Source organism: Denticeps clupeoides, chromosome 1 (assembly GCF_900700375.1).
Source record: "Denticeps clupeoides chromosome 1, fDenClu1.1, whole genome shotgun sequence".
In the NCBI taxonomy this organism is placed as follows: Eukaryota; Metazoa; Chordata; class Actinopteri; order Clupeiformes; family Denticipitidae; genus Denticeps; species Denticeps clupeoides.
The window spans coordinates 30,427,113-30,439,250 of record NC_041707.1 but is presented as its reverse complement, the minus strand read 5'-3'; the positions used below and the strand labels follow the sequence as shown (position 1 = coordinate 30,439,250).

General features: G+C 41.5%; 1 protein-coding gene across 1 annotated transcript; it reads left to right on the top strand.

The window, feature by feature from the left end:
• Window position 1: 1 nt before the first annotated feature.
• LOC114784285 (lipid droplet-associated hydrolase-like) lies at window positions 2–10,895 on the top strand (the record flags this gene model as incomplete). The annotated part of the gene is made up of 3 exons (XM_028969601.1): window positions 2–212; window positions 8,850–8,932; window positions 10,567–10,895. Coding segments are annotated over 3 exons (486 nt in total), but the record flags the coding sequence as incomplete, so codon positions are not given.
• Window positions 10,896–12,138: the final 1,243 nt, after the last annotated feature.

The following is a 12,138-nucleotide window of genomic DNA, read 5'->3' as shown; positions in this document are numbered from 1 at the left end:
CTTCCCCACCATTGAGCGCATGGCAGCCACGCCGCAGGGGAAGGTCTTGACCCCAGTGCTGTGTCATCTACGTTATGTATTGTACTTGCCCATCTTTCTGCTGTGTTTGCTACCAGAGAGTGTAATAACATGTGTAGCTCGCTTGGCACTTCGGGGCGTTGACCGCTGTACCATCCCGGCCGTTGTCAGCCTGCTCAGCACGGACTGTGTTGGTGAGGCCCTAACTTCTCTTACTAATCCTTATTTAAAGTATATCAAGGAGCTAAGGCGACATATAGCTATGGGTTATGAATGAAAATGAAAATGTTGCAGTGGTAAAATCATCTGATTATAAAATCATGTAATATTGTGAAACACATCAGAGTCTATTTCTGGCTGGTTTTTACCATAAGCTTTCTATTTGCACAACATACACTGCACTTTTGTGACACTAGTCACTTACATTTTTCTCAATCAATAAAGTATCTAAAACAGCAATTTCAGTGGTGCCTACAGGGCAGTGGTGGCCTAGCGGGGCAGTGGTGGCCTAGCGGTTAAGGAAGCGCCCCCGTAATCAGAAGGTTGCTGGTTCGAATCCCGATCTGCCAAGGTGCCACTGAGGTGCCACTGAGCAAAGCACCATCCCCACACTGCTCCCCGGGTGCCTGTCATGGCTGCCCACTGCTCACTCAGGGTGATGGGTTAAATGCAGAGGACAAATTTCACTGTGTGCACTGTGTGCTGTGCTGCGGTGTATCACATGTGACAATAACTACACTTTATTACTTTACTTTATTAGGACAGGCAAGTCGTATATAATTTAATAATATAATGTATATATGACCAGTGGCAACAGTGCATTTTATATGAAGAACTGTGAAAAATATGGAACTGTGGACAAATTCTTTTATTGCAGTTATTGAAAGTGTATCATTTGAAAACACATTAGAAAATGCATGCAGGATGCATGTATTGCATTATTTCCTCAGATTTGGGTTCATCAAAATAAGCTCTGAAAAGAATATTCTTTAATAGAGTTCTAGTTGTGTGTGGTGCCAATGCAAAGAAGAAGAAAAATACAAAAATGACTAATATCTTGGCATTCTGTCCTTCTTTGTCTGCTTAATTAACCTCATTAACTTTAATTTTCATTGTAATTAGCTGCCTTTATAAACACCAATGCCTTACCATACTTTTGTTACTTGTTTCTTGTGTGCATAGTCCTGTATGTATGTCGGTACTATTTCCTTTCAGTTTTGCCTGAGTCATGTTTTGGCCATTGCACTTTTGTTTTATTCTGTCATTAAAGATTTAATGCATGTGAGCCTGGTGCTTCAGATGTGACACAGTATTACAGGTTTTTGGAATTCATTTTCAATTACCCAATCAATAGAGTGGCTGAAATGAGTCTACCGTGTAACAGTAACAGGGTTACCTAGCGGGTAAGGAAATGGACCCATAAACGGAAGGCTGTTGGTTCGAAAATCGAAGCGAAAAGGTGGTGCCACTGAGCAAAGCGCTGTCCCCACAAGCTGCTCCCTTGGCGCCTTCATGGCTGCCCACTGCTCACCAAGGGTGATTGGTTAAATGCAGAGGACACGTTTCATTGTGTCACCGTGTGCTGTGCTTGCAGTCTACACAACGAGAATCACTTTACTTTTTTCAGTTTATAAAGGGTTAAGATTTTTTTTCCTGAAACAACAGTTGAAGAAGCCAGGAAAAGGGGGCAGTCAGGGCCAGCAAGACGTGAGCATATTTCACTTCTGCAGCTTTTTTTTTTTTTTTTTTTTTTTTATATAGGATCTCTGAGGGTGTTCGTCTGCCTTGTCCCAGTGGAAATAAGTGGTCTGGGTAATTAACACCACACCTCAGACAGACCAATTATCCTGCGAAGAGCTCTGACTGAGCTTCGGCTACAACTGCACACCCCCCCCCCTCATTTTTCCCTGAAATGTGTTATGTTTTCCTTGACTGTCCTGGGAGGGGGATGATTGATGTTGTGACTGCCGCCGAATCCCTGCCAAAGATCTCTCTCCGTATAACTGTACTCAGAATATTACTCTTTGGAGTCGTTGCTCTCTCTCCCTCCTTCTCTTTCCCATCCTCTCTCTGTCTCCTGCAAGGCCGAGACTGTTCTACCCTCGATTTCACCCTTGAGCATGTTCTTAATTACCACCACTCCGTTAATTACTCTTTGGGACAGAATGTTCGATTTGGTCATCATGCTTTGTTGTGGTCATGCTGCAGAAGACTCGCATTTACCGCGGTCCGACATTTGGCCTATTTTTTTTTTTCTGTAGTAAGGTTTGGTTCAAGAAAATATATATATAAATTTTGGCTTTCTTTGAAAAGGCCAGGTGGTACTAATTTTTTTTTCTTTTCAACTTGAGGCTTTGCACTATTGCACTGGCCTTTGGCTACAAATGAAAAGCTACACTCATTCGCTGTCTTACATTACACTCGTAATTAATGGTGAGTTGACAGACGTAATTAACAAAACATGCTGCGATTAGATGGAACTTCCTGCGCACATTTCAATATTTATTTTCTCTGAAATAGCATATCGGCAGTACCAGAGTGTTGATGCTCTGTGCTCACGTTCAACCGCAAAACCGTGCTTAAGGTCACCTTAAAACGTTCGGGGTTGTTGGGTGTAATTCCATTTCCTTAATTTGTTCACTTGCTCAGCTCAGCGTATGACTTTTTTTTTATCTTTTTTTTTTTTTGTACTTAGCATGTGTTACATTTCCTGAGGAATTTATCTGTGAATGCTTATGCTGCATCTTATTCACGTTCCTTCCGGTTTTCATGTGGCCACTGATCTCCAGTTGGAAAGTGGGACAGCGTCCCGCCTCTCCTCTGCCAGAAGGGAGTGTGGATGTAGCTGGGGGTGTAGGGGGCACCTTGGGTTGAAAGGGTGGAGCAGAATTAGCATTCCCCATCGTCCAGCAGTAAAACCCTCTGGCCTAGCACCTTGTGCACGGCGTCTGAAGATCATTTCCTCTCCTCCTTCGCTCCAGGGGGATCTTTCCCAGACACCTGTTTCTGCTTCCAGGGAAGTTTAGCTGGCATGGCAAATTTTGCACTCTTTTTATGTTGCTCGCCACACTTCTTCAGCCTGGACAGAAAAACCTTCTAAAAACTGACTTTAATAAGAAGTTAAACTTGTACTTGTTAGGTTTGCTGCTAAGGATTATTTTGATAGTCTTCTCAAATCTATGTTTAAAAGATCTATCCAGATTTCATGAACAAGAGGGTCTGATGGAGGGTCAGTGTGTGTGTTTTTTAAAATGATAATAAATCTGTAATATTTTTTTGATGTTTGCTTATGGAAACGAAGTGGCTGCAACATTTGTTTACAAAATGTCATACGCGACAAAATAATGAAAACAGCCAATTGATTAGTTTACTGCTATAAAAATGAAGTATGGATTACATTGCTTAGTTCTTGCCTGTATATGGCAGAAAAGAGTGCGTTGAGAAATACACTCTTGGACTGCCTGTGTGTTTTCAGTGGAAAGTTTGGGCGACTCCCGGGGTGTGACCATAAGCGAATGTTCCTGTGGGAAGGCTGCTGCTATAAGACTCACTGCTGGCCACTTCTCTGTCCATTCTGGAGTGTAAGGCCTTCTTCACAATCTTGCCTCGCTCCTCAACCGGCAGCATGCACATTGAACTAGACGGCAACATATTTGTGTGTATTAGCATTTGCCGATTTTATTTAGACAATATATGAGTATTCAGGATTATATAGAAGTGTGAGCTCCTTGCGCCGGTCATATTTCCAAGCTAGAGGGATATGAATAATCGGTTGTGCATTCTCTTCTTCTGCACCCACGCTCTGACCCAACATCCTTGATCTGGGTGGCTCTCTGTGTTTGGCCTTGGTTCTGTTTACACAAATGCAGTTAATGCTGCGTCCCACACACATGCAGAAAAATGCAAGACATTCTGTGGCAGAATGTCTTTCAGGATTGCCAGTGTGTGTGTGTGTGTGTGTGTGAGCGATGCCTTGTAAATACAAACAGGACTGTGTATCGTCATGCAAAGTGGACTTATTGGTTCCCGCAGTTCTGTGATCATGAATATCTTTCATCTCTGTAGACATCATCAGACTTAAGAAGAGCTGTTTTTTTTTCTTCAGTGTTTTAGAATAAGATGTCCTGCTCGCAGGCCCTGTCGGGGCCGAAGGGTCAGTGCAGCGTTGGACAGAATTCGTTGGACTGCTGTTCCTATCAATGATAAGCTGCACATAATGACTGTGTTACAGAGTTGGTCATTTTCCAGAAGAGCCTGCCCTGGCAGAGGTTCTGAACCTCTCACCCTGTTTCCATGGCTCCTTTACAGCCACTACAGGCCAGATGCTCAGTGAAAATTCAGGGCCACTGTTACTATTTTTGTCTGAACAGTGAACTTCTGCAGCTTTCATCATTGCCCTCCATCGATCAGTAGATCTGACAGAGTGTGGCTTTCTGAAGCTCCTGAGTGTCTGTCTGCTCACTGGTGCAGTAGCAGCAGAGTCGGAGAGTCCCTCTCCCGAGGGAGATCTGGTCGGGGCGATCACAGAGGGCTGAGAAGTTCAGACGGTGGCAATCACAACAACCCAACAACTCAAACCACACTGAAACACTGAGCCAAGATTTGTTTTATAAGTTTATAAAAATTAAGTTTAATAATAAGTTTATTAATAATCAATGAATATTCCAATTGTATTTTTTTTTTAAAAACAGAGAAATAGATGTTTAAAAAACATTACAGCTCCACACATAAACCTTTCATGAATAGTTTGCAACACTTTTTTTTATTAAACCTTTACCTGCTTTGCTGTTTTGACACTTTATAATCAACATAAAGACACTAAATCTTTGTCTTAGATTATTCATTTATTGTTCTGCGCATTATCAGATTTACATCTCATATTTTTTATGTCCATTTTGTGCCATAAAAAGCTTTACGGAACATAATGTTATTTTCCAAGCTTTTAATCAAAGATGCTGTGCCAATAACATGAAACAGTAAAAAAAAAAAATCAAGATCTGGCTCAAACTTGCTTCTGGGGGGATGAAATTGTCAGATGAAACGACTGAAATGTGGTTGTTGTTTAGAAGTCATTTTTGGGCTGTTATATCAAAGTTGGCCACACAAATTCCTGATTTTGCACACTCTTCCTCTCTTTATTGGTGCATTGAACGTTATTGGACTCTCTGTGTAACCAGAGGGAAAGTGACCATTCACTTATTGTGTGTGTGTGTGTGTGTGTGTGTGTGTGTGTGTGGGTGTGTGTGTGTGTGTGTGTGTGTGCACGCCCACACTGTAGTGAACTTTGGACTTGGAGTCCCACAGCACTTCTAACAATTTAGATGTTGTCATTTGTGATTTGACCTGTAAGGTGTTGAGATGTAGCAGAGGTTTCTCAGACGATGAAGAATATAGTTACTGGATCAGCTCTCATCAGCTCAGCTGAAACAGGAAGTGCACCGCCTTCTACTTGTTTAAAGCACTTTTCAAGTGTATTGATAGTTATTGCAGACATTATTTAAACATAATGGAGACCTAAAGAATGTGGCCGCCCACCCAGCACGATACTTATTGGAAAAGAAATTATGTATCAATTTTCAGATGTCCTGTCATGAAACATGTTTGACTGAACAAAGGAAAAGACTGAGCCAGTTTTTAATGAAAACAGACTAAACAGAAACACATTGATCCATTTACCCCACAGCTGGAGACACAGACTGTATTTAATCCTTCTTATCTGTAAATCACCAGGTATTCAACTCAGAATCAGTCTGCATGTTAAGAAGCACTTTCATTCGAAATGCCAAAAACCTGGTGATGCTGGGCATGATCAAGAAGTGAGGTTTGCAGAGGCAACAGGCTGAGCTGGTCAAGCCAGCAATGGTCTCCAGCACTCCTGGGACATCCCAATATGTTCCCAATACACCCAGAGATTGGCATCAATCATGAGATGGTCCAATGGTTTACAATGGTTTACAATACAACTCTGGATGGGCATCCTTATGATGTGACCAAATCAAATTTCTGATGCAGTCCTCAGTTACTGAACAGCTCATCCTGTCAAGAAGACTTTTACTGTAAATTGCCAATCTAATGTTCAACCCACTCTGCACACTAGAATAGGTTTGACATGATTGATATGCAGTGTGTACTGTAAGCAGCCAAATGTTTTATAATGTGTTGTCCTGTTATCCCATCTTCTCCTCCTCAGTCAGTAGCTAAGCAGCCACACGTGAAGATGTGTGAATTGGTCTGGAATGCCATGTGCTGCCAACCCCACCCACTGGAGATAAGTAATACACAACAGGGAATGTTTCATAGATAGATTCAAAGCGTTTAACCTTCCCTCTATTTTTCTGTCTGATTCCTATTAAATACTTTTAATGAGTGAATCAACCACATCACATCAGACGGTTTCAAAAGTGCTAATTTTCCATAGGATTCTGCCTGCTGCAAATAACCTTCACTTTCAAAGCTCTGTAACCCAGCAGTCATTATTTGAATCAGTCAGGTATATATCTAAAGAAGCCTTTTCAATTGTTGAGGCCAACAGATATAGAACAGGGCTTAAAAGCTGAATCTTCCAAATTTGAGTTGCTGATTGGCTTGATGGGCTTTTAGGCTTGAAAAGAAATCTCTCTCTCTCAATGAGAGAGCCACTGCTCTCCAAAAACAACACTGTTGTCCGTCTACAGTTTGCTAAAGACATGAACAAGACAGAAGGCTTATGGAAAAAAATGTTATTCTATAAAATATTGGTTGATTTTTATATAATATATGTTTTGTAATGACCAAGTCTTGACCTAAAATCAGCAGAAATGTTGAAAAGCCAGGAGCTTGCAGTTCAAGTGAGGAAACCCACCAACATCCCTGAGCAGAAGCCATTCTGTATGGAAGAATGTAGAAAAAATTCCTTCAAGCCCATGTGCAGAATTGATCAACGTTTGCAAAAACATACAGTTGCTAGGTTGGGTCATATGTAATATTGGAAATATTGATTGAATTAATTGATGGCCTTGTATAATATTGTCTCCGTTATTTTTTTCGTTGAGTTGTCTTTCTGTTTGAGGAGTGAAAATCTGAAGAATTGTTTGAGTTATATTTTATAGCAATATTAACCTGGTTGAGCTTTTTATTGTCACGTTGAATTCCCCAATGCTAGTAGCTATGGGCTCTAGTTATCCTTAGCTGGCAAAATCTAGAATGCTTTGTCACCCACAAGTTCTCATACTTTTTTTCTTTTAATCAGGAAGTGTCGTTGACATAAAATGTGACACATTTCATATCTGCCCAACTCACATCTGTACCCTTTTCATAGCTGGGAATGTTCCAGTTTACACACCCGTTTTACTTACATACACACACATACATGCACACACAAAGCCTATATTCATGTGATTCCCCTGCACCATAAATCACAGTTCTGAAGCCAAGCACCTCCCCACCCCAATAACCAACATCTCCCCAGAACGATGGGCTGTTGAGCGCAAAACCAAACCCTCCTAAAGAAGCAGGAAACTACCTGAAAGGATTAACACTACATTGATGCATCACAGCCGCTCGGGCCCTTTGCTTTAAATCAGGACTTTCTTCACTCTGCTGCCTTTGGGGCTGCGGTTAAAAAGAGAGGGGAAAAAAGACGGCCTTTCGTTTTTTTTTTCTGTCCCGCATCAAGCAAATCCCCTGTTGGAAACGTACACCCGCTATACAAAGTGACACGGCACACAGATTATGATTAATTTCGGAGGGGCCGACGCGGATGTGTGAGCGGACCCTAGCTTCCGCTCTCCCGACCCCGCAAAGTCCGTAATATGAGGAGCCAGTTGAAATGTCTCCACTGCCGCACACACACGCACCCCAAGCACACAGCGGACAAAGTGTGTGAAGGTTGCAGCAGGCCCAGGTGACGTTCGGCACCGCTGGTATACCTCCATAATGTCTGTCTTTGGCAGGGGGGTGTCATCCTGTGTAGGAGGTCAGGGGACACATTTTCTAACCTTTCGTCCCAAAAAATAAATACATAAAATAAAGAAATGGCAGCCATCTGTGTTTCCTCCTGTGCGAAAGAGGACCACAAATGTGTCCTTCATCTAATGGTTTTAATAAAAAAAAGTGCATACCGCCACAGCGCAGATCTAATGGAACGTGAGATCAAAGGCATTGGGTTACTCCTCTCTCCAGGGAGGGGTGTTTGCCTTTTTCCTTTTGCGTTTCCTCCTTTCCTCTGCTTGCTTTCATAGCGTGTTATGAACCATTAATTCAAAATCCAAACATTTCAGTCCTGTACGTACCCCACACTGGCTGCTTCTTTGACTGCTACTGGGATTTATGAGATGGACGTGTCAAATCGAGGTCACAGTGGAGCGTTCTTTCAAACTGGGTATACGACCTGGTTTTTTAGTTCAATTCGACCTCGGCTATACTTTTATTGCACTTATCACCCTCATAAAACACCCTCTTATTAGATGATGGAGCAAAACACTGCATCCTTTTTTAATGAGTATGCATTTGGGACTTTTGTAGTTTTCTAATCCAGACCAACCAGACTAGCAAACATTTTCCTCTTTCGATCACAAATGATCGCGAACGTGACCCAACAGTAAAACCATGCTGTAATAATAAATAATAAAGTGATTGTCATTGTGATACTGCAGCACAGCACACATTGAACACCGTTCAGTGCACCTTGTCGGATCAGGATTTGAAACGGCAAACTCCTGATTATGGGGCCACTAGGCCACCACTGCACCATGTAGCACTGATCATCAAGTCACAGACAATGACCAACGTCTAGTGGCCATCAGTATGTCTGACATCCAGTATGTTAGATCATTTAACTTTTCTATTTTCAGCCAATGCCATGTACATGGGGAGTCAGGAGATGAGGATGGTTCTGGACAGGGATGATTCAACTATCAAGAAAAACCTCAACAAGGTAAATGATTGGTTCCATTTCTTCTTCACCATTGATTTTTTTGGTGATTAATTATTTAGTTTGTAGGTGTAAATGTCAAATTAGATATATTTGATCTGATGTATATATATGATGCCTGTGTGGGCTTAATCAGGTAGGTTCAGAAACGTTGTGGAAATGCTCCCTTTACCTTAGCATATACAGGCATCATTAACATCTGTGCTTGCTCATCTCGTATTTCATTTGGATTCTTCTGTTGCAAATTTTGCCTCACAAACAAACTGCATGCATGGATCAAAACCCAGCCAAGGTCTTCCCAAAAAGCCACTGGAATTCACACAGGACCACAAGATAGATTAAAGAGACCCAAAAGACAATGGGAACAGAGGCGCTTGCCTACTTTAAACAGAGTTGGGAAGGCAGGGGGCAGCCGGGTTGGTGTGCAAGTTCACCTGATCAAAGGGAACCTGCCACTCACTGAGGATCTTCACTTATTATCCACCATCTGCTGATAAGAGGTCAGAGACTACCTTACAGGAACCTGATCACCTCTGTGAGAAGCCCCTTCACTTCTCCCCAGCCACATTCTCTTATGAGAACTGGAGGAAGAATGTTTGTTGTGTATGTGTGTGTGTGTGTGTGTGTGTGTGTGTTTAGTCCTTGTGTCTGATGCTGTCCAGAAGCTGCTCTCTGATAGAGAGAGAGAGGTTGAGAGGTGGGGACTTAGCAGGGGTAAGCTGGGGATAGAAAGCGGGCTCATCGGTTAAATAGGTGACAGTGAGGCAGCCTCACTCTTGCCGATGCTCACCATCATTCTGGCTAGTTTCACATGTCAGGAAATGAACCCAGGAAGAAGGCAGATTTCCTGCCCAAAAAGGAGGAGAAACAGTAACTGAAATTAGTGCAAAGTGATCATAAAGTGTAAAAAGGGGCAGTGGTGGCCTAGCGGTTAAAGGGAGCGGCCACGTAATCACGAGGATGCCGTTTCAAATCCTGATCCACTGAGCAAAGCACCGTCCCCACACACTGCTCCCGGGGCACCTGTCATGGCCGCCCACTGCTCACCATGGGTGATGGTTAAAAGCAGAGGACACATTTTGTTGTGTCACCGTGTGCTGTGCTGCAATGTTTCACAATGACAATCACTTCACTTTCACTTTCAACAGCAGATGCACTGGGTCTTGTTCATTCATGTAAGTAGGTAAACCAACAAAGAACTGCTTGCCATTTATCGCTCTCTTGAACGAGACAACACATTTTTTTCGCCGTTGCATATTAATTTCTGTCACCCAAGAACAATCTTGAACCTTTTTTATCAAGACAATTTAAAATGGGAGGAGCTCCATCAAAATGTCAGATGCTGAAACATCATTAAAGATTTTGTTTCTTTGTTGTTTAGTCTGCTTATTTATGTAAATCCTGAGGACGTCTCTGGCCTTAAAGTAGTAAACAACCCCCACACTTTGTTTGCAGTGTGTTTTTTGCAAATAACAAATGATGAAATAATGATTATAATGAAAAATGCATTTCTTCACTGGTCCCTTGGATGTGACCCACATATGACACATACATGTATCACATTTTTAATGAAAAAATTAAAATGGAATGACAAAATCTTTATTTGTACTTTGCTCTTGTGTTTTTTTTCTTGACAGCTTCTGTTTTATTATGGAGCGACTGACCACTGGTGCCCAGTTCAGTATTATCACGACATCAAAAGAGACTTCCCGTCCGGTGACTTCCATCTGTGTGAACGAGGGATCCGCCATGCCTTTGTTCTTGATGCAGGAGCAGACATGGCAGCCATGGTCACCCAATGGGTCAGTGGTGACCTTAAAGACTTATAATACTGAGAACATTAGGGTGTGAAAATTCAGTAAATTGTATGAGTGTTTTTGCATTTCTTGTCTGATTTTATATATCTTTGAAGGATCTACACTAAATTCACAGTTCAGTACGGTGAGTTTTCAGCACAATGGGAATAAAGGAAACAAAACATTTTTTTATATTAAACAGTGATTTATTGAAAAAGTATTGACTTAAATAAAAAAATATCAAACACACATCCTAAAATGGGTTCTTTGGACATTATTCTTTAATTTCCAAATATTTTATTTTAAATGACATTTAATCCAAAAATATGATCAGTCATCATGCATCACGCATGACATGCAGGGAATACAACTTTTGAACAAGGTTCATGAAGATGCGGTTTGATTCGCAGATGAAAACTGTGCTCTGAAGTGGTTTGATAAAGAGCATACGTTGCATCATTTCACCACTTTTTCATTTTGTTACCATCCTCGTGGGAATCCTGTGAAGATCATTTCTATTTCAATCGCACGGATTACTTTTAAAATGTAGTTACTGCTGTCCCCACTCCCATGCAGGCTTGTGAAGTGTTAGATGCGCCAGTGGATAGTTGTATGTTGTCTCATGCGCATGCATGCGCATATGCAGACCAGTTTTGGCAAAAAGAAAAATCATGATGGTGCAGAATCATAAGCTGGACCTTTGTAATTACTGAGTTGGTGACTTATATCCTGACAGTACAGTATACATGTTTTAACATTAATCAAAACTGTGTACATGCATTTACCATATTTTCCATATACTTTTGCCATTCTGTATCCACCTACAGATGCATTATGGGCACTGCTGTAACTACTTTTCAATTACTATTACAGCTCACTACACCTATCAATGTATGGCACAGTATTGTTACTGTTATGTAGTGGACTTACTACTGAATGAATTGTATAGTGGAGATTTTGGACAGCACAACAAAACGACTGATCCACTACATAGTTTCAGACAAAGTATTGCTCACAGATGCAGCTCAATGTGAAAAATTATCTTTGTAAATTTAGACCTGCAGTACTTGTCAATTCTTCACATTTACCACATATTCTCATTGTTTAAACAATGATGCAGCCGATGCTCACCATCCTATGACTGCATGTACCAAATGGTTCTAGTTTTGTATGAATGCACAAATACACCGTTAGCCCAAAATTATTTTCACTAATTGCTCCTTCTCAAGAACCCACCCCCCACTCCCCGAACCATCCAGAAGTATCATCCTAAAATGTGGATTATGTTGCAAGGACCTCAACATAACTAAATGGTGGCCTTTTGATTCGAAACGTGATTTGGCTAATTGTCTTGGCACATCTTTATTTGTACCGAAAAGCTGCGGAAATGCGATAATCATATGAAAGGCGCAC